This window comes from Callospermophilus lateralis, chromosome 2 (assembly GCF_048772815.1).
Source record: "Callospermophilus lateralis isolate mCalLat2 chromosome 2, mCalLat2.hap1, whole genome shotgun sequence".
Taxonomy (NCBI): Eukaryota; Metazoa; Chordata; class Mammalia; order Rodentia; family Sciuridae; genus Callospermophilus; species Callospermophilus lateralis.
This window is the reverse complement of record NC_135306.1, coordinates 60,979,814-61,003,724: the sequence shown is the minus strand read 5'-3', so window position 1 is coordinate 61,003,724 and position 23,911 is coordinate 60,979,814. Positions and strand designations below refer to the sequence as shown.

The window sequence follows — 23,911 nt, the reverse complement described above, 5'->3', positions numbered from 1 at the left end:
TCACATACTTAGAAACACTGTTGCAGACACATTTAGAATAATGTTTCACCAAATGTCATGTTGACTAATAAAAATAACTATAATAAATAAGTCTGGTTTAAGACTATCAGGTTAATACCACATATTAATGGAATAAAGGACAAATACCATATACTCATTTTAATAAATACAGAAAAATACAACTCCCATTTCTATTTCTGGTGTCTTTTTAAAAGTTATTTTCATCTTTTTTTTTTTAAATAGATATGGCAGTAGAGTGTATTTTTGACATGCATTCATAGAGTATAACTTATTCTGATTATGATCCCATTACCCATTTTCTAAAAAATATTTTTAGTTGTAGATGGACACAATAATTTTATTTAATTAATTGATTTTTATGTGGTGCTTAGGATTGAACCCAGTGTCTCACATGTGCAAGGAAGCCCTCCCCCCTTTTTAAATTTATTTTTTAGTTTTCGATGGACACAACATCTTTGTTTGTATGTGGTGCTGAGGATTGAACCCGGGCCACACGCATGCCAGGCGAGCACGCTACCGCTTGAGCCACATCCCCAGCCCCAAGGAAGCCCTTTTTTGATAAATATTTTCAAAGAGAATCTTGCCAAGTAGGTGGAATTAAGTATGCATACCTTCAGCAAATGCCATGTAAAATGGGGAAGTTTTGGCTGTTTTGCCATAATATTTGTACCACAGCAATGATTTTCACTTTTAGCACTTTGACTAGAGTCAAAGTTTTACTGAGGCCCTAGCCAGTGCAGTAAGTTCAAAAATAGCAAACTACTTACATACTGTTTGGAGAGAGTGCTTTTTTTTTTTTTTTTTTAATGAATGCCTGTATGTAGATCTAGTAGGTCTAGTAGGTCTTAGGTCTTCTATTATTCTGTTATCGTGAGACCCCGAAATCAGCCCACACTTGCATGACATTTAATTTTTCTTAAAGACACCAAAACAATCCAGTGAAGAAAAGAGCCTTCACTATTTGGGGAAGAAGTTAACCTTGAATGCTACTATATACATCTACTAATTTAAAGTGGATCCTAGAAATAAGAAAATTAAAATTTAAGGTTTTAATTTTACTAGGGATTATGTCCTTGAGCCCATTTCTCTGACCTATATTCTTAGTCTCTACCTTCCTTTATTTGTTTGTTTATTTATTTTTGAGATGGGTGTTACAGAGTTACTTAGGGCCTTTCTAAGTTTCAGACACTGGCCTGAAACTTGTGATCCTCCTGCCTCAGTCTACCAAGTCACTGGGATTACAGGTGTGTGCCACTGTGCCTGATTTTTAGAAGAAAACATAGGTAATATTTTTATAACTTAATAGTAGGAAAAGATTTTCTGAGTCACAGAAAGTAATACTCATAGACAAAATCAATCAATCTCAACAATGGTGAAGCACTAAGCAACTCAGTAGTGGACCCTGTCTCTAAATAAAATACCAAATAGGACTGGGGATATGGCTCAATGGTTGAGTGCCCCTGAGTTCAATCCCTGGTACCAAATCCAAACCAAATCAAAACAAAACAAAGCAGGATCTTGATAATTGAAGATATAAAAACATAAAACTTTTTTTATACAACAATCTTTAGAGGAATATACTGTTATTCCTAGCAATTGTTTAAGTAATAGGAACTAAATTGCAAACTTGTTTGAGTACTGGAGGAATAAAGAGTAAAGATGCATTACTAGAGGTTAGGAGGGGCAGGGAGCTCTGTCCCCCAGTCTCTAGCTTGCTGCTTACTTCTCTGCTGGTTGTCTGCTGAAATTCATTCCCCCCCACCCCCGTTTTGTCATATTGAGGATTGATGCCAAAAATGCTATAGCACTTGAGATCTTTCTATTTCTTCTTGAGACAAAGATTCTGAGATGACCTCAAATTTGTGATCCTTCTGCCTCAGCCTCCAAAGTCATGTGATTATAGGTGTTTGCCACCATGCCTGACTCTGAAATAAATATATATATATTTTATTATATATATATATATAGATATATATATATATATATCTTATGATATATATCTTATTATTTCTAACTTAGCAATGCTTTGCAATATCAGCACTAAACCAGAACACTGTCATCTTCGAGTGGGGTAGTAGTGATTCTCAATACTCCATGTCCTGTATGCTCAATATATTATTAGTGTTTGGCTACATAAATAATGATGCCAAGAAGATATGAGGTTTAGTCTTAATTCTGACACTTGACTAATGCACAGCCTTTGGTAGGTTATTGATTCTTTTTCCAACATAGGTAATGTAGGAATTAATAGTTTCTCACAGGCATTTGAAGATTAAATGAGATAATGATTGAAAGTGAAAATACTTTACATTTATCACTGAACGTGGAATATAGTAAGCATAGAGTAAGCAGTATTTGACTGATCTCATCATCAACTTGAAATCTTTTTAATTATAATCACTGAATACCTTTTTGTTTTGAAAAATTTTTGAAAATAAGAAATGGTATTTTAAGATAGGCATTGTCCAAATGATACTTATGATATTAGGAGACAAAATATGAATGAAGAAGCATTTTCAAAAATTTGTGTTGGGGGGCTGGGGATGTGGCTCAAGTGGTAGCACGCTCGCCTGGCATGCGTGCGGCCCGGGTTCGATTCTCAGCACCACGTACAAACAAAGATGTTGTGTCCACCGATAACTAAAAAAAAAAAAAAAAAAAAAAAAAAAAAAAAAAAAAAAAAAAAAAAAAAATTTGCGTTGGATATGTGACTGTGAAGACCCTTTATCCACTGTGTTTCTTGTGAGGGGTAGTTTTCCCTATTGCATCTGCTGTAGATGCTGTCATTCTGCTTAGGCTGTCTTAGAGAGGATTCTTCTCTATAGTTGAGAAGATTTTTTTTTATGTTGTTGCTACCAATAGTAAAGTTTAACTGTTTCCATATATTTCATGGCTTTATAAAGAAAAAAAATAAAAAAAATAAAACCCCCCTGCTTTTCAGAATCTTATTTTGTTATAATTACTCGTTGATGTTCATGGTTAAGAGAGGGTTTTTCTTTGGAAATTGATTTCCAATAATCTCTTTAGTTCACTGCCAATAATTTAACATTACTTTTATTTTCAGAAAGAAACTTTTGTGACATTTTCTTATATACATATATATGTATGTGCATGTGTACATATATTTCCATACACATAATAAAGCTTAGATATATTGGAACTTTTTATTTCAGAACAATTTTAGATTTACAGATAACAGTGATATAAGATAGCATACAGGATTCTTATGTATCCTGCATCAATCCTTCTATTAATATCTTACTTTACCAGGGTATACTTGTCACAATTAATGAAACAATAATAATACATTATTGTTTATATTTTTATTTTGTATATGAAAAAATAATAATATATAATTGTTGTTGTTATTATTTTGTGTACCAGAGATGGAACTCAGGGGCACTCCACCACTGAGCCACATCCCCATCCTTATTTTGTATTTTATTTAGAGACAGGGTCTCCATGAGTTGCTTAGGGCCTCTCTTTTGCTGAGGCTGGCTTTGAAAATGGGATCCTCTTATGTCAACCTCCTGAGCCACTGGGATTACAGGTGTGTGTCATTATGCCTGGGAATACATTATTATTAATGTTAAGTCCATAGTTTATCAGGATTTCTTTACACTTGACATAATTTTATAAAATTCACTGTGGGTTCCGTTAAGTTAGTCTACAACATTTTTTTTTTGCTCCTCTGATTTTCCTTGTTTTAAGTGACCTAATGATTTTGAGGAATTTTTGTAGAATGCTTCTTCACTGGAATTTGATAATTTCCTCATGATCAAAACAAGATTACATGTTTTTCAGAGGAAGACCACAGAGAGATACATCTCATTTTTTTATCACATTATATCAATGATGCATACAATACATAACATTACAGATTGTTACATGTTATTTATGTTTAGCATTTAGTAATTTTGTTTCTCTATGGTTGTAGGTTGTTGTCATTCTGATGTTTTATCATTATTAAAATTACGATTGATATCTGAGTATTAAGTTGATTGTATTTTTAGATTGGGCTTTTAAAATAATGTATATATCTTTATTTTGTTTGTTTGTTTATTTATTTATTTATTTATTTATTTATTTATTTATTATGTGGTGCTGAGGATTGAACCCAGTGCCTTACGTATGCAAGGCAAGTGCTCTGCTAATGAGCCACAACCCAGCCCTAAAATAATATATTTTAAATTGAATGTTTAAAAATTTTGTATTGGTTCTGGGATATTGCTATATGTAATTTTTGTTGGGTTAGTCAACTTTTAATTTCTATTTTGATATTTCTCTATGCATTATTTGTATCAACTTTTCTTATTCAAGGATTTTTTTGAGGGTTCTGATTTGCATTTAAAATCTTAGTTGTTAATAGTCATATAATAATCTGATTTTTCAATTTTTTTAATATAATGTTTTAATGCTGTCTTGTTAATTTAATTTTCATATTCATATCTGGGTCCCAGTATGTGATTGTCTTACCTGATAAACCTTTTCCATCTCATTCTAACTATAAAATCTTTTTTTCACAAGCCAAATACAGCTTTTTATGCCCTGGTTTCAAATGTACGTACATTTCCAATAGCAGACTTGATTACAGGATTTTGTTTGAAAATCCTGTCTATGGTCACAAATAATTTTAACATTTCTGTAGAGTGTATCATATATTTAGAAACTAAATATTAAGTTTAATAATTCTGTCCTAAGAAAGTGTTAATGCTTTAACATTCTCAAAAGCTGTATCCTTCCAAATCACATTGATGCAGGAAGCAAAAGGTCTTCTTACTTGATATTTATCCAGGATAAATATCTTTTGAAATCTCTAGTCACACTTTCTTTTCTGTTGGCTTTCTTCTCAGGTGGTTGTTCCCCAAGTTGAGGCAAAGACAACAGTTAGCTTTTGTAGGCTAGAAAGCCAGGAACAAGTTCCTCTTGAACTCTGTTAGCATAGTTTGGGTCATGGATTTGTCTGTGTACCATTATTGGAGCCATTTGGATAGAGTGTTTGATTGACTAGCCTGATTTTACCTCAATCATGTGGCATGAACTTGAGGGAAAATCAAAGTGCTCTTTTTAGTTAGAAAATACTCTAATGAAGAAAAGTCTTTGGAATGAATCATGATAAAACTGCATGATATACTTCACCCAGTCACATTAACTGCAATTTTTTTTCTGTTTCTTTTTGTTTGCAAAGACAAGTGAATAGTTAGATAAAATGAGTCTATAAAGTTCCCCCAAACTGGACCAATGGTGAAAAGTGATTTCCCCCCCTCCCCCGCCCCAATTCTGTTCTCCCTCATATAGCTAACTTATTTATAAGGCTTGGGCACTATAGTCATACCTATTAGCACCATATTAGTTAGTGAAATATTTATTGACTGAATGCTGTCATTGCCTGTTAATATGGCCATTATGGCAGCAGTAAAATATTTAATTTGAATTAAAGGTGGATGTAATTTAATATTCAGTTAAAGAGCCGGACCTCCTTTTAGCTTTCTCTTCATTACACATTATCTTTGGGGGTGGGATAAAAGCCTGTGGTTCCATAAGGTTCATGATTTTGCACTTTTTTAAAAATATTTTTAATTTTTTTTAGGTGTAGATGGACACAACACAATGCCTTTATTTTTATGTGATGCAGAGGATAGAACCGGGGTCCCATCCGTTCTAGGGGAGTGCTCTACTGCTGAGCCACAATCCCAGCCCATAATTTTGCACTTTAAAGGAGGGCTTGCCATTTGTAGTTTGGACCAGAGCTACTATCATTTATGTGTGTTAATTTGTAATGAAATTGAGTTCCCAAACAGAATTAAAATAGTGGGAAGCCATTTTCAATTTATTTCCTATGTTCTTAAGTAAAATGAAAGGCAAAGTGTGAATAGACCTGCTCTATGAGCATTTTTTTCACCCACATGTCCTGATCCCCAGGGGATTCTTCTCTTTTCTCAGCAGCAGCTTTTGGAATGTAAAACAAAACAAAATCTAATTGGCAAATGGCTGCATTAACTGTCATTCAGAGTGTTCTCTCACTCTCTTCTGTATTCCAGCCTCTTCCACCTCAGGAGGAAGATTTCTGTATTGTCATTTAGTGGATAGCTGCTGCAACTTGTATTTGTTAAGTGGTTAAAGCTGCACATTCCATTTGTTTTTTTAAATTTGATGACAATTGATGGATTGTAATAGATAGCCACATCTATAAAGAAATAAGTGAAACCATAGCCATGCAGTGATTTTCTTATTATACTTATAGATGAATAATCTTTACTGTGATTATTGAATAAATTGTAGAAACATGAGCTTTTCTTTTTTTGGTGGAGAGCACACTAGGAAGTGTTCATATGGGTAAATTGTAAAGTGTTTTTTTACCGTCTATCAGAACATGGGGCTGATACGAGCTAGTCATTATTGTTTTTTTGGAATTATTCCAGTTAGCATTTAAATATATTACAAATGCATGTGAATAAAAGGAAATATGGGTCATTAAAATTGTATTTCAGTGTGAAGCCGATTTTTACCTTAGGATTGATTAATGAGTTTATGTAGAGTAAAAATAATCTTGATCTCACCAAATCACTTTGTGGATTTTATCTGTGGTGCCTTAGTCCTTCAGGGAGTAAAGGAGTTCTCTTGACAGAACTTGTTAATGGTTCATTACAACAGTGACCATTCTGGATTTCATTTGAATTAACCAATTTATTAGAGAATGGATATAGATTTTCTAATCTGAATTTTAGTTTATATTATTCACTGGCCAAAAATAGTTCCCTAATATTTATGACATGCTGAATATTATTTAAAGCAGAATATCAATATTTGCTAATAAAACACAAGTCTCCTAATCAAAGATTCTGTAAAATGGTCTGGTTATTTAATTTTTAATGTAACTTATATAAATAGAAATGATGCATATCATTAAATAGTGAAAATATGATGAGTTAGCATTAGATTTTATTTTTGTCCTATTTCTTACACCCTGGCAATAATCTAATGTTTTAGCCTTCATTCAGCTAATAGTTATGAATCACATTTTGTATGTTTTGACAGTGGTAAAACAGACATGAACCCTATCTTAAAGACCATAGCTTCTAATGCTGGAAATCTAAAAATATACCCCAAATGATTACACATTGTGAAAGGTCATCTGAAGGAAAAGAATAAACCAAGATAATTTTATTGTGAGCTAAGAGACCAAAAGTGAGAGAGAAACTTTGTGTCACTTAAGGCAGGGAATCTATGTGTGGAGCCATTTTGGGCCATATTTTCACTCCATGTCTGGTCTATTACCCCAAACTATTTCCTATTGCCCTTCTCAGCTCTGGATAAACCTTCTTTTCTTGTTTAACCCCATCTCCCTAAAAAACTAAATCTAAGGAAATGAGTGAATGAATCTCTCACATATGTATGTACATTTATATAACCCGTTTTCTCTACCTTATGGTAATACATTAACATCTCAAAATACGCTTCCATAAAATCAATTTTTTTTGTAGCTATACCATGACTTTCTTGAAGGAGGACAAGGAATTATTTTTTTGTATACAGATCTTTGATAAACAAAGGCTGAGTAGTATATTCTTAATGTTACGTTAGTGTATTAATAAATTAAAATTTATCTCCGAAAAAAATGATTTGCTCTTAATGGTCATAGATTACTTACATTTAACCACTTTATTATGTATTTTAAACATTTTGATATGTGTTGCCAAATTGTTGGCATGATTTTTTTTCTTAATTTTTTCCACACTGGTTTGATGTATATTTAGTTTGCTGTTTGTGAGTCCGAAGTCAAGTAAATAATGGTGATAGTCATGAAAGTTATTTTTGTTGGTTACCTGTTGAGTTTAAATTGATGTAAATTCCATTTTTTCCATCTTGATATTTCGGAATAATAATGAATCTTCTTTCAAGAAATATTTCCCCATGCTTTTTTTCTGATTGATGCTATTTTAAGTTTTGCTAAAGAGAAATTATAGGAACAATTAAATCTTTTGTGTGTTCTTGCTTCTCTTTGTTATTCCTTTGATTTGTGTTGAATATATCTACAACTTCTACACTTAATTTCATGAAATAAATAACAGAGAAACATAGTAGCAGTGTTAGACATTGCCTCATGTTGAGTAGGAAACCAGAGATTGCTAAATAAAGTGAATCTGAGGTGCTGAATTTATTTTCTTATACTATGATTGCTTGATTTTCTAAGGAAGTTTAACTGAAAAGTATGGCTGTAACATAATTAAATTTTTTTATTTCCAAGAAGGTGCATATCTTTTCTTATTTTGTTTTAAATTTTCATATTATTTCTTATGTAGTGTTTTCATATTGTCAACAGTAAAAAGACTATTGTACTTCTTCTTAAAAGTATTAATTTTTTTGGTCTAGCCAAAATATTATGCCATTTCTTGTGTTTGAAGCAGTTCCAGAGAGTTTTCAGGGAGAATGTGACATGATCTAAGTGCATGGATTGCAGATAGTATTTATGATTGACTGTTAAAATAAATCAAGGTTTCAATTTTTCCTGAGACTCACTTTCAAAAATTCAGTATGTCATATAGGATTTATAAATATGGAAACCTAGAATTTACTCAAAATCTATTTTTTTGCTCCTGAAGAAGAGCATCCTTAATTTATACTATCTAGAGCTTCTCTTCTGGGAAATGCCTCATGCTTGGGTGGCATTAATTTTTATTAATTCCCCCTCCCCCCCTTGTTTACTGTGACCCATGCCCCCTTCTTCCTTTTAAAATATTTTTCTTTATTAACTTTTTTTCTGTGTTTATACTAGAATTTGAGCTATGAAAAATGATGGAGGAGGGTAAGGGATTCTGTCTGCATCCCATACTTGCACTAGTGGAAAAAGCTGAGCATCACCAACATCATCAGTCCTATGGTATTTAATGCAGCAAACATTCCTATTATGAAATCTGTCTAGTTCTGTATTCTGGCTCTTTGATTACTCAATTTCTTTCTGTTTTCTAAGTGAACGGGAAATTGAAAATCTGAGAGGTTGGTGTGTCATATACCAAATCTTGCATTACTTAATTTTTTTTTTCACATTTACCAACTTTAAGCTATACCAAAAGTTACTTAGCAGTTTTGTGTCTCAGTATCTCATCCATCAAGTATGATGACTCAAGTGAATTACTTCGTTAGGTTCAGACTGGGTGTGGGATGATCCTCTTATTTTGTCCATTGGGACTAGAATTGTACTCAGGGGCAGAGTGCTTGTCCAGCATGTCAGTGGCCTGGGGTACAGTCCTCAGCACTTTAAAAGAGAGGAATTGAAAGAAATATTAGAAAAAACTCCACCATGGAAGTTAATATATAAACATCTTGGTAAAAAATGTTAGAAGTAATTGTTGTTTACTTCCATTTCATGCCTGTCTTCTCTCTTATGTGATATTACAGACTCTCACGAAAAAAAATATTTTATAGGTCCTTAAGAGAGTGCAGAGCTCTATTTTTAATTGATCCTGCCTAAGTTAAGTATTGAGAAACAGAAATTCAAAATAATTTATATGAAATATTTTGGAAACCTCTGTAGCCAACTATTTGAATCCATTTCCCATTTTTAAATACTGTTTTTGGCTATTCTAATAGCATTCTCATGGGTCAGAAAGATTGAATTTCTAGTCCCATACCTTTAATTGCTTTATAATTGTATTATTTCGTAAGAGAGACATATCCTGGCAATGGGAAGACTGAAAATAATTGGAAGAAATTAATCCGAATGTATTAGAAGTAGGAGAGGACACAAGCTATTTTGGAAAATTGTTAGTTGGACTTGGTAAGTTCTATCAACAACCATGATAGTATGCATAAAAATAAAAAAAATCTCAGGCATTAGTTATCAACTCTGATTTTAATTTGGTTGTGGATCATAGATAAGGAAGTTTAATATGAAAAAGTGTGGTCCATATTTAAATTAATGAGCATTTTAAATGTATTGAACATGTTTGAAATTTCTACTGGGTTGGGTACGAGTTTATGAGTTCTAGATTTGAATCTGCAAAGGGTATATTACTTATTAGGTATGTTATTTTGTAATTCAATATAAATTCTCTGAGCCTATATTCCCTCCCATATATTTTAGAAAGGTTATATATACAAACAAATATTTTTAAGGGCCTCTTTTTCTTTAGATATTTATAATACAATTCTCAATAAGAAACACCATATGTAATTTGATGGTTTAAAAAACAGTGGTAAGGGAAGGTCATATATTACAGAGTATCTGAAATAATTCACAGTAGTGATTGATTAGAACTAGAATATGAAATTTTCTTCTGGTATTGTACCTTTTTACTATGAGTATAGGAAATATATTTTTGTCTTTTAGAAAAATTCTAAAACACATTATTCTTTAATTCTGCGAGGGAAACTTAGACTTGCTGAAAAGTGCTCTGGATATCTAGTTGGAGACTCAGGTGTTTTCAAGTGTATTGTAAACCTTGACATTGTGAGGGTTTTGTGAGCTCCACTGATTTTGCCGGGGAAAACAGAATTTAGGCCTCCTATATCCTTTGTTTCCTTAACAGATAAATGCCCAAAAGGAAATCATCTTTGTGGTTTTTCTACACTGAGTTTATTGATTAATATTGATCTTAAAATTTTATTTCTTTTTTTCCTCCTTCTTAGTCAGTATAAATATAATACTATTGTTTATTTTTCATGTGTGTTATTCTTAAATGATTTATGCAATGCATCCCAGGCGATCATGTGCAAATAAAATTTTTTTCACCATAATTAGATCTGTACTTTGAAAATTCAGTTTCCCATGCTATCATAGTTCTTGTAAATGTAATTTGAATTAGCATAAAATTTTCTTCCAATATTGTGTAGGTGGTAAATATGTGAATGAACAAAAATTAAATAGTACATAGAGGAAATAAATCCATGTTGTGTTATCTTTACACATTTGGAGCTTATCAGCACATAAAGTACTTATTCATCATTAATTGTCTGGTGAACATTTCAGAAAAAATCTCCTTCAATAATTTTTGTGGAATCTTGTTAGTTTGGGTACTAATACAAATAATAGAATAATGTTCTGTCATATGTAAAGGCTTTAAGCAGCACAATGCTTCCATTATATAAAATTGTTTCTATTCAGTATTTCTTAGTAACCCTTGTAGACATGCTTGTAATAATTTAATTGATCCCTTTGATAAATTGATCAATTTGATTGTATAGTGGGAAATTTTTTTCTCATTCACATTTAGAATAAGAATGAACTTGATCACAAGTATAGCAGAAAAAGCCTTGGGTGTCCTGGAGGCCTCTCAGTTTATGACTTAATGAGGCAATTTCCAGAACAACTGGATCTTTTTCCTCATTTGAGTTTGATATAATGCAGTAAAAATCTACTGTTTATATTGGGTTGGGAGTTTTTGTTGATGTGAGATATAGATGAAGATTAAGGAGTAGTAGTGTGCTAATAGTAATGTGTTTTAATTATTTATTTATTTATTTTTGTATCTGGTGCTGAGGATTGAACCCAGTACCTCACGCATGTGAGGTGAGTGCTCAGCCACTGAGCTACAGCCCCAGCCCCTTGTGTTTTAATTCTAACGAACCATCAGAATGTTATCTTTGTACATGTAGAGAATGGGTCAGCAGGGTGTTTATGGTTTAACCATTAATTAAATTGAAAATTGATAAAGAGTTAAAGATTTTGAAAAATTCAAAGAGATGCAAACCTAGGAGAATAAAGAGTAGATTGTAGATTAATTTGTCAGGAGATCTAGTTAAGAAAGACTCCTTATTTATATTAAATATTTAATACCCATATTCTACAGTGAAAAAATTTCTTGATGCTATAATCCCAGCGGCTCAGGAGGCTGAGACAGGAGGATTGTGAGTTCAAAGCCAGACTCAGCAATGGTGAAGTGCTAAGTAACTCAGTGAGACTCTGTCTCTAAATAAAATACAAAAATAGGGCTGGAAGTATGGTTGAGTACCTCATCCCTGCATTCAATCCATAGTATTTCCCCTCCCCAACATTCTTGATGCTTTACCCATAAAATTGCCTTAATTTTTATATATCTATATCTATATATTGAAGTTTGCAAAGTTGATTAGTATTAAATTATCTATGTGATTGTGAAGAGTTTGTAGGTTCAATCCCTGGTACAAAAAAAAAAAAGAAAGAAAAGAAAAGGGGTGTATGTATGATATGTCAATACATTCTATGATCATGTATAACTAAACCTAGTTACTCATTTGGCTCTAATTAATTATCACAGTTAGTCATCTTCCTGGTAATAAGAGATTACTGTGCCTAACACTTAGCAATGTTCTTTTATTATTTAATGTTAAAATAATCAACGGTTATTATGAATTATGAATAATTACACCTGTGGCAATATGTTCTGAGTCTTAGTATCTTAACAAAAGAAAGTTTTTAGAAAACTAGGAAATAGAAAATATCTCCTTTCTATTTGTTTTTTTTTTAATTTTTTTGTAATTGTAGACAAACAGAATGCCTTTATTTTATTTGCTTGTTTTATGTGGTACTAAGGATCGAACCCAGTGCCTCACATGTGCTAGGCAAGCGCTCAGCCACTGAGCTACAATCCTAGTCCTTCTATTTGATCTTAATATGAGAAATATGAAATACTCTTCAGAGGGCAACTTAAATAAACTGTGTGGTTCCCAAAGCCAATGAAGGCATTTTTATTGAATATGTTGTATTTTATAATTTTTTTTTACACAGTACCCTATTTTCATAGCTTATTTATTGGGTGCTGTTAGGCACTCTTGCTGTTTTGGTTAGACAAGAGAACAGATTTTTTTTTTTTCCTACTACAGTATGTATCTAATGTAGCAATTGCATTTTGCTTTGAAGATAATTAGTAGATGGCCTTCAAGAACAATAATTTTAGGGGTTCGAAGGCTAGAATTTGATTTTAAAATATAGGATATTTCAAACCAACCTTTTCTTTTTGAATTATTGATTTGAGTTTCATATGAAAACAGAGTAAATATTTTGCTTGATTTTCTTTCTTTCTTTGTTTCAAAGTATGAGTCTTTTTGGTTAACTAATTACAGTGGTTTATTATAAAGGTTAGTGTCCTAGGTTTAAAAGGATAGGGTAGGCATGGACATAGAAACTATTCATCCATCAGCAGAAGACAATAATATGTTCTTTATTTTGACATTTAAAAATCTTTAAAAGAAGAGTTAGCCATCAATTTCTAACCAGGACACTTCTCTACAGTTGTTGTTTTCAATAAATCTAATCTATCCTATAGATTGGGCACTTTTCATAACTGATGGGAAGTTAATAACCTGACTTTTCAGAATTTTAAATTTTAGGCATAATGTTTTCTTTATTTTGATATATTCATTGTTGAAATTCATTGAAATTTTGTTTTTAAACAAGAAAAGAAACATTTCCCACCCTTATGTACTGCAAATTAGTCTTCAGTTTTGAAATTCAAGTGGATATTTTCTCGTGTCTTCTGAATCTATATACAAATAGCGAGGTAACACTAATTTCTTCTATTATGAGTTTTTTTTTTTTTTTTTTAAATAATGATTAAAGAAGTAGCATGAGTTAAGCCTTTGCTCCTTTCTTTATTATACATTACAGGGTCTTATGTTTGATGCCTGGATAACACATATTTAGTTATGCTCCTTTTCCCCGCATTAATACCTCCCTTGTCCTGCCTTTCAGTTGTTCATTTGAAATGGGAAGCCAAGGAATCTAGTGTAGTTGAAGCCCTTGATCCACCAGAACTTGAAGAGCACCAGAATTATCTCACTTAAGACAATGACTCTTTCTCTTGTTTTATGTCATTCCCACACAAGTTCAGAATATGTTTGATTTTTTTATATGCCTTGCCTCTCAAGAACAATTGTTTATATATGGCAGCCAGATTCTAATCTCCATCAACTTTCTCAATAAGGCAAAACATAACTCTAGGCACCTCTGTGATTTTGTGCTCATAGCAGTATAAATCAATTTGTGTAAGGCATATTCTATTTTTTAGGAATAGTCACTTAAATAGAATTTGTAGTCATGTTTTTAAACTGCAAAACAAATTAGTCTTTATGTTAACTCCATAAGCGTGGATTCTAATTTTTTTCTGATGGGGGTACTTACAAGGGGTTAAAAGTTCATAAATTCATTGTTTAGTGTTAAAGCTGGGGATTGAGCTACATCTTTTAAGAACCATACTGTGTTATATCATGAGTCTTATGTTCCTCAGCAAAATGAAGACTTATTTTTCTTATCTTTCAATGCACAATAATCTCAAACATAATTTTGAAGGAATGAACTTATGCCATAGCAGCCCGATGGTGTCATATGGCTCAGTCCTTTGCACTTGCTACTCTACCATTGGATTCCTTTTTTGTTGTGCTGACTTAGTGCCTTTGATTCCAGAATGGCAGCATTTCTGTTGGTATACAGTTCTATAAATCCTTGTTAGTAGTAGGCAATCCATGGATGTGAAATCCATTGGTTTCTAAAGAGTTCTGAAGCTTATTCAAACTCTGGGAGCCAGATGTACACAAATTAGGTTTCATAGTACCATCTGATCAAATGAGATGACCATCAAGCTATAGGTTTTGCTTTGTTTGGTTTTTCTTAAGCCCTTTTCCTCAGAAATATCGTTCTGCACTTTATTGGCCCACTTCCCCTCGGGATGCTACCACCATAGTCATTCTCAGGCCTAAATTAGCTCATTAAAAGAGGGAGCATCACTGTTTTCCACTATTTTATGTTTCCTCCTGAAGCAAAATTTGTAACATTGTAAGGAAATAAAGATTCTGATGATGAGACATGCTTTCATTTTTCCCCCTTTAATTGAAAGATTGCATCTTTAACCAAAATACCTTTAAAATTTTCAAGATCCTCATTTTCCACATTCCGAAGGGATGATACCCTAGAACTCTCACTATATACAGTTAATAATATAAATTAGTGTTGTAGGTGAGTAGTATTAGATTCTGAACAATTGGTACAATTTGCATTCAGTGTTAAGGTAAATTTTTCTTGGCTGATGATTGGTGAGCAGGAAACTATTGTGGTAGAAGAGCTGAGGAAAGGAAGCATTGGGTACCTTTGGGCTCCAGTGACGTTAGTTGGAGAGAAGTATTCATGTTGCCTTTCACTGGGAGAGAAATCTGATGATCTCACTGATGAAGTTGTATATTGGAGGCATTGAATCCAACACTCAAAAGTTTAGACTTTATTCTAAAGGCAGAGAAGGGTGAATGTATTGTATTCAACTGAATAATGAAAGATCACAGTCTGTTTGAGGATTCTTAAAGAAATCATTATAAAGATGGATTAATGCTAGAAGAATCTACAGGCAGGGAAATAAGTTAGCTTTGTTTTGCTTACTCTAGGATTCAAGGTCTGACAGCGAAGTTGGAAGTATGCTGGCAGTAGGAATTGATGCAGTAGGCATTTCAGAGGAAGTGACGTGAATTTCTGTGGGTGATGGAGCAAGGAGGAATGAGCAATTGTTTGACTAGGCATATAGGAGAGTGGAAGTGTCATGGTATCATAGATGTTTACTATGAATGTAGGATAGGGGAGAATCATGGTATCAACAAGTCGATAGTGATAGAATGAACGTGTGTTTGCAGTTGACAAAGTTAATTTTAGATATGTTGCCAGTATGCAGTTATCTAGACCCTTATCAATCTTCTTGGAAATTCATGTACAGACAGAGAGGTCCTGCACAGATGTTTCCTGGCTGGCCACATCGCTGTTTCTGGTTTTTGCTGAGGTGCTTGGACGGATCTATGTTTCCTATGTTTTATATATTTAGAAAAAGTTTGTCCATTAATATTATACTCCATGAAGGAAAATTTGAGGCTTGAAATTAATTAGGTTTTAAAATTAGTTTGCATAGAAGTGATAATTTTTTCACTAGTATATGGAGAATCTTGTCAAGGCTAGCATTTAGTCACCAGATGTGTGAAGATGTGTCAAGGTATAGCAGTTAAATCTTGGATACTATTTACTACTATTTCAGTGATAAGGCAAAACATAACTCTAAGCCCTAATGCTTAGAGTGCTGGCCTCAGTATAATTAAACTTGTGTGAAGTCTTTATAGGAAACTTGTTTTATATGGTGTGATTATGTACTCATGGATATCAAGGCTGTAATGAATTCAAAATTTTCTTTGAACTTCCATCTAACTCTCTGCTTTTCATTGGTTGATATTATATTTGATGTGATATCAAGAGATTTTATTTGTTCCTAAGTTTGTTTACAGCATGAGAGTTTGTTTAAATCGGAATATAATTAAAGTCCATCTTAGAAAATTGATCTCATCTTAATTGTTTAAATTATTCTAATCAAACTTTATATGTTTGCTGACAGCTCTGGTTTGTTAGTCACTTTTATTGTACTACAGTGAACTATCAGAGAAAACTAACTTACAAAAAGTTGTAGCATTTCAAAATTCAAGATAATCAGACCCCATTTGTTTGGCCTTTGGTGATATATTATGGCAGGAACACAAGTAGGAGCAAACAGTCACACCTCCAACAGGAGGAGAAAGAAAAATGGTAGATAGGACTGGGCCTGCTTTTTTTTTTTTTTTTCTAACAAGACTTTCAAAAGAACTAACAAGGGAACTTGTTTTATATGGTGTGATTATGTACTCATGAATATCAACTGAACACAGGAAATACTTCATTCTCTCAGTGACCTGAGGAACTCCCTTTCAACTCCATCTCCTGAACATTTTGTCACCTGCCACAGTACTACCCTGGAGACCAGCCCTTAAACATAAGGGCCCTTGGGGAACTCTGAGAACACTGCCTAACCACAACATCATGTTTTCAGACTTATAGAACTCCCAACATTCAATTCATTGATGCATCCTTTTCATGGGAGGCTAATGTTTCTGCTGTAGGCAAGCTTTCAAGTGTATGCACTTTGAGTTTTACCTGGTATAAAGTTCCCTATGAATTGTACAAAGTATTTTCACATCTTATTTTCCTGTTCATAAATGTCAATATATATGTCCTCACCTCTGTTCTGAAGAAATTGGGTGTATCACTCACTGAATGTTTGAAAATGTAAAGCATTCTACCTATGTAGTGACTAAATATTCACATATTCATATATGGTACATTAAAGGGCTGCCTGCATGTGATTTTATGTTTATTGCAAATATAAATATGATTTTATTTCATTGCAAATTTATTGAAATCATTTGCTTGTATTTTAGTGCACTTGCAGGAAAGACATGGTGAAAATTTCTATGGATATCTTTGTGAGGAAATTTCAGCCAGACAGATATCAGCTTTGGAAACAAGGAAAGGATATATACACCATTGATCATACAAAGCCCACTCCAGAATCCACCCCTGAGGTGAAAGCATGGCTGCAGAGGAGGAGGAAAGTAAGAAAAGCATCCCGGAGGTAATGACCACCCACTGCTACTTCATCTTGCTTGTCGTATTTACTCAATTAAAATGGATCAATTACCATGATATCTTCAAGGGAATTTTTAAAACTTATTTATATATTTATTTATTTGTTTATTTATTATAAGTTTGCTTAATATCCTACTGAAAATTTGAGGCAAGGTGATTTTAAATTTTTGGTGTGTATTGAGAATATTTCTGAAGTCAGTGTAGAGCTTCTTAGACTCTGTACACTAATCTATTTCAGTGTTGGTCAAGTCCTCTGCATTCATTTCCATATTTTAATCATTTCAATAACTTGATTTCTAACACTTTTATTTATTACCAGTTTCATTTCAGTATTTGTCAAATATCTGATATACATTTTTTGATGCTTCATTTTATATATGTAGTTTTATTCTTTATAGTACATAAAGCAGAGCATGTCCTGTTTGTGCAACTTGATTGTCCTTGTGAGCTATATTTTCCATTCCCTTTTTGTGGCTCGGGCCATTTCAAAAGTTTAGGTCTTCTATGGGCATCTAGCCATTTAAAAACCCATTGAATAGGGTGTGTGCTATGTTGCTCAGGTCTTAGGCTACCTTTTAACTCTTATGTTTTTCAGATTTATTTAAAATTTTTCTCTTCAATATTGCTCATTGTTTTTCTTTCAGATTGTAAAAGTAATATTTGAGCTTTGGAGAACATTTGTAAAATAAGGAAAAGAATAATGAAGGAATCCCAAATCACCCATAACCTCACTTCCCAGAGATAAACCAGTCTTATCATTTTATATATATCCTTTACATATATATTCATTATATACCTTTCCAAAATTGGGGCCATCCTTTATTAACAATTCGATGACCAGTTCTGTGAGTGTATTTTTCATGTAATTAAATGGATTTTTTACAAGATATTTTTTAATGCCTGCATGTATCTAACTAATCTCCCTGCATTTGGACCTGTAGCTTGTTTCTACATTCTTGCTATTAACAAAATAACACTGTAATTTATAATCTTTGCCCACACTTCTAATGCTTATTTTCTGACTCTTTCTTTTCTTCCCCCTAACATTTATTTTCTGTTATTTTAGAGTGGTAGTGAGTGGAGAACCTTAAAAACATGGAGTGAAACTTTCACAATTTATAAGAGATAAACCTGAGGCAGAGAACTAGCCAGTAGCTGATTTAAAACTCAGGTGTTGCTATTTTACCCTTTAGTGTAGAGCAGTGGTTTTCACAGTATTATTTTTCAATTTAGTTTAGTGGTCAGGATCCATATTTTATAAATAGGAAGTAAATTAGAATAAAGAGTACAATAGTGCCTCTCATGTGGTAATGGTAAGTATTAACACGTGTGAGCATGTGTTTGTGTTATGTTGCTATTTAAAATGTGTGTAACTTACTATGTTTAACTTATTATGGGTGCTTTCACACAATGTTTAAGCAACACTAGAGATTCAGTGCTTTGAAAAATGTGTTAATCCACATTATCAAAAAAGTAGGAATAGTCAATCTTGGCAGTAGACACACCCGTGGAACATAGTGCGAAGTGCTGTTTTACTGGACAGAAAGCAATACTTTATTTAGGTATATGACCCAGTTTCCTAGTTGTTAACCACAGTGGGTTTTTTGAGTTGATATGGAACATAGATTTTGTGATATTGAAAACATCTGTCAGTAGTTTCAAATAATTAATGGAGCTAGGTAGAAAACCTAATGTTTAGTAGCTTATTGGATATGCTCAGCCTATGATGCAAAGTGATTGCTGATCTCTCTTCAGTAAAACCCTATATAGGGAAGTCCAACAAATGAATTGATTTCTTGAAATATGAAAGTGATATTGGCCACCATATTTTACATGTATTATATTTATCATACTGTGGAGATTTTCCATTGCATGTATTCTCAATAAAAGTGATGATACCACTATGGTTACTGCCATCAGCAGCAACCACAGCTAATTTATATGGGGTTTCCCTAGATATTCCCTTAAACTCACATCTCTGCTCTCCTTGGCTTCCTACATTTCTTAGTTTGTGGTGTTTTCTCCTGTGTGTATAATACCTGACATCACGTGTGTGGATGTTTAGGTTTTGAGCACAGTTGCTTTGAGGTGATTTGTGATTGCTCCTAATTGTTATTATGTCATATACCAGATATATGTATGATAAAACTCTGAAGTGCCTTATAGGAGAGTACTAAATGTGGAGATAAACAAAAATAGTGTCTAATCTGAATAAGCTGATAAAAGACATTAAATATATACATTTATTTTTCCTGCCATAATACCTTTAACTATTGATCATTTGGAATTTAATTGGAACGATTACACTTGCCTGAGAAATATAGAAAACTTGGGAAAATGGTCACTAGTTCATCTTGAAATATGAATAATTTACAGTATATTTATAAGATCACTGATTTTTTTCTCTTCCTTTTTTCACTATCTAAATAATACTTTGTGTTGATTTTCATTTTCCCCGTCTTATCATTTTTTACTTTTTTATTCTCAGACTTTTATTTATTTAAAAAATTGATTTTTAGTTTTTTAGACTGATACATGAAAACATAAAAGTTTTACATATTAATGGGATAGTATGTGCTATATCCATACATGTGTACCTTGTGTAAGGTTCAAATCAGGGCAAACATTTGTCTTCTCAAACATTTTTGCATGGTGAATATATATATATTATGGAAACTTTCTTCTAGGTTTTTGAAATAGATGATACTTCATCACAGTCTATGTTTACTGTACAAATATTCTATAATATTTTAACGTGATTCTTTTTACATAAATGTTTAATCAATTTTTAAAAGTTTTTAAAATTTTAATTTTTAGTTAACTAGTATTAAAACTGTTAAGATTAATATTCAGGTTTAATGTGAAGTTTGTCTTTGCATAGTGATCAGTTGTAAGCAAATGAATAGGAATGTTTGTATCAGCATGTATTTTTTTCATATCATTTACAGTCTTTTCTCTCTAACAACCACTTCTCTTGGTTATAGCTTCCAGTGCACTAGGTCTCATTCTAAAAGGCCTAAGGCTGAGGAGGATGAGGAGGTGTCTGCAGATGTCGAAGAGGCAGAGGACCCTAATCATGATGTACGCATAGAGGACCTCAAGGTCAGAGAAAAGCCAGAAGCAGCAGCAAAGCTAGGTAACACAGAAGCGCCTTCAGAAGACAGGGTGCAAATGGATCAGCACTTCTCAGATATTATCAATATTTCAGGTGAGAAAATATTTGATTATATTTCACCCATAAGTAGTAGGTGTTTGATGATCTAATGTCTTAAATCTATGTTCAGTAGTATAGTTGTCTTAATTACCCACCTTGCTCATCAGTAACTATCTTATATAGGGTTATTTAACCAGGAAGCCAAGAGACTGTTATATTAAAAGTAACATGCAACACTGCTTTTTTAAATGCAATTGTGAGACAAACAGCCAGCAGTTTATTTTCATTTAATAAAAAAGAAGATTCCAAAATGAAAAAACAAAAATTATTTTTAGTGCAACTCAATTTACAATATACAATTTATTTTGGAAAGCTTCTCTTGAATTCACACGAAGCAGAGAAAACCAATTATAGATAATTCTTTGCATATTTTCAGCTTTTGACTTAATTTAAAGAAGAAAATAATGATTAACGTTTTAAAAAGAATAACAAAAATAAAGAGTCAGCGTGATGAAATGGTACATACAGTCCCTGGACTGTTTCTGTATACTAAAAACTCTTAGCTACTTTACTCCCCTTGCCCCCAGCATATCTCTCTGAAACTTCATTAATGCTTTGCCTTGTTAATATCATTTGGAGCTTTTGTCCTTTTAATAATCAATCTAGTTGGTAATTCCTAACTTCCTCTCAAACCCTGTATTCCATAAATACTTCAGTTGTTGGACTCTTCTGAATCCCTTTTCCTGTTTCCTCCTCATTCAAGTGGATTCATCTCTAGCTTTCTCTCTTGCATAATGTGCTTCCTTTCTGTTTTACCAGTGTCCATTCCTGTCACTTCTGTTGTTATTTCTCCATATAGCAGTTAACGACCCCTTTAACAATCATTTAGCTTAGGTTTTATCTGTCCTTATTATTATTCCACTTACTATAATAGAAAAAGTCCTTCCTGGCTGCTTCTTCAGACTCATTGCCTTTGCCCTTCAAATATTTTATAAATGAAGTTCATATAGACTTTTTTTTAATTAATTCATGCATCAGGGGAACTAGACAAATATACATTTACAATCCAGTGTAGTATCTTTCTTTATAGAGATGGCGTGGGGAACTGCTTATCTACCACTTAAAGACCAAGATAGATAGGTCAGGTTTCTTGGCTTAGGTGATATCAGAATTGAATTGTGAATAAGAAGATACCAAGGTCACAAAAGTAGGGAAGGAAATTGCATCAAATGCAGAGAAGACAGTTTTACAATACATATAGATATTTCTTTATCATCCTTCAACATGCTTTTCTCTATACAGGACTTAATTAAGAACTTTGTGAGTTGCTGGAAGATTTAGCTGATGGTATTCAATTTCATTAGTTCTGTCTGGTTCATTGCATTTTGCCCTCCAGGTTTTGAGACCTGAAAGAGAACTTAAGTAGAAGACTGGATGGGTTCATCATTAGAGGAACTATGTAATAGGATGGAAATCATGCTCTGTGTGTGTGTGTGTGTGTGTGTGTGTGTGTGTGAGTGAGAGAGAGAGAGAGAGAGAGAGAGAGAGAGAGAATACATGCTGATATGTCAGAGAGGAGAAATATTTCGTAATTTTTTTCTTATATATTTTCAGTGTACCGTATAAGTGTAGTGTAGGAAATAATTTGTATTGGATTTTATAGCCTTATGCATGTCATTTATAGACAATGTTTCAATTGGAACATTTCATTAATAGTGGCTTATAGCATCATATATGTAATTTGTATTTTTAGGCAGATTTCAAATTGCTATAGCTTTTATAATTATTACAATTGCCTTGCTTTTGGTATTAGCTTTTAGTATAACCTCATTTTAATCACTTGTTTTGTTAGTAGGTATTTTCTTAGGCTAAAATCCAAGCTCTCACCCTAATAACTGTGAAATCAGCATGATATTTTGTGACCTTTCACAATTCTGTCTGTGGAAGTTGAGAGGGAAAGTTCAAAAACATAAAATCAGTTGGAAATAATTTAACACTTCTACTCACTAGTAATATGATAAATAGTTTAAGCCAGGCTCAGTGGCCCATGCTTGTAATACCAATGGCTTAGGTGGCTGAGGCAGGAGGATTGCAATTTCAAGGCCACTCTCAACCATTTAGTGAGGCCTAAGCAACTTACCAAGAACCTGTCTCAAAATTAAAAAAAAAAAAAAGTGTTGGGGATGTGGCTGAGTAATTAAGCACCCCTGGGTTCAATCCCTAATATCTTCCTCTCCCCCCATAAATAGATAAATAACTAAGCAAGATGCAAGGTTTATTAATAGTCTTTTGTTTTACTCTTTAGGAAACAGCTGCTCAAGTACATCTGTAATGGAGGAAATAAAAACTGAGTGTGCCAAGGCCGGTGCCACAATTATACCTGCTTTGCCCAAAGAGGCTAATGACTCTATACCATTGTATACTGGGCATGAGGAAGTTGAAGAGTCAGATCCACCTAAGCTTCCATGGCCAAAATCACCTGAGTCAACTTCCTCAGTGACAGAGAGTTATGGTGTGTTTACAGAGGGAGAAGAGAGTGATATGGAAGGCCTCAGGAGTGGCCTTGAACCTGGGGAAATACCTGCTGTCCTCAGTGAAGAGAGAAATGGCTTCAAAGTTCCCAGTGTATGTGGCAATATTCATTTTTACTGTTTTCATTGTATGTTGAGCATGCTTTCTGAAAACAACTTGATGTGCTTTGAGATCTTGCTTTAGGGCAGAAATAAATAACATTTTACATTTATGGGTTTTAATCATTTTCCTTCACTGACTAGGAGGTAGGCATTCCATAAGCTCTGGCTCATATTGTGATAATTTATTGCTCAGAAGTTTTGCCCACATGTTGCAGTTTAGTTTTATATTTTTAGATATTCGCCTCTTTATTTGGAGATAACTATAAGTTCATATTCATATATAGGAAATATTACAGAGAGATCTATGTTTCCTTTCCCAGTTTCCCCCATTACTTTATTCTAGGAAAACAGTCGTGGAATCACAACCACATTGATATTGATATGGTCATGGCACAGAATGGTCTGTCACCTGCAATAATAACGAGGTTGGGAAGAATGCACCTTTTGGACTCTGCCCTCCTCCTGCCCACAGTTATTACCTATGGGACTCAGCTTTCTAAAAGTTCCATTTTAACATTAGGGCATACCTGATCCCTCTTTCCTCCAACTCTTATTTCTTCCTGTCAGAATCCTAATGTCAGGGCAAGTTTTTGATCCTGCCCACTTTGGGGAAAAAAGAGAACTTTGGCCTCCCAGAAAAGTTAACAGGCCTCTAGATCACCAAGTCCCCCATGTTATGTTTTTGAGTGCCTCCTTGTGTCTGTG

General features: G+C 33.2%; 1 protein-coding gene across 4 annotated transcripts in view; it reads left to right on the top strand.

Annotated features, from left to right (window-relative positions):
* Window positions 1-23,911, top strand: part of Kdm4c (lysine demethylase 4C) — a 395,886-nt gene that overhangs the window by 207,341 nt on the left and 164,634 nt on the right. For all 4 annotated transcript variants that reach the window (XM_076845987.2, XM_076845986.2, XM_076845983.2 and 1 more), the window contains 3 exons: window positions 17,212-17,405; window positions 20,404-20,627; window positions 22,879-23,198. In XM_076845987.2, the coding sequence (XP_076702102.1) occupies window positions 17,212-17,405; window positions 20,404-20,627; window positions 22,879-23,198 (738 nt within the window). The remainder of the gene's footprint in view (window positions 1-17,211; window positions 17,406-20,403; window positions 20,628-22,878; window positions 23,199-23,911) is intronic.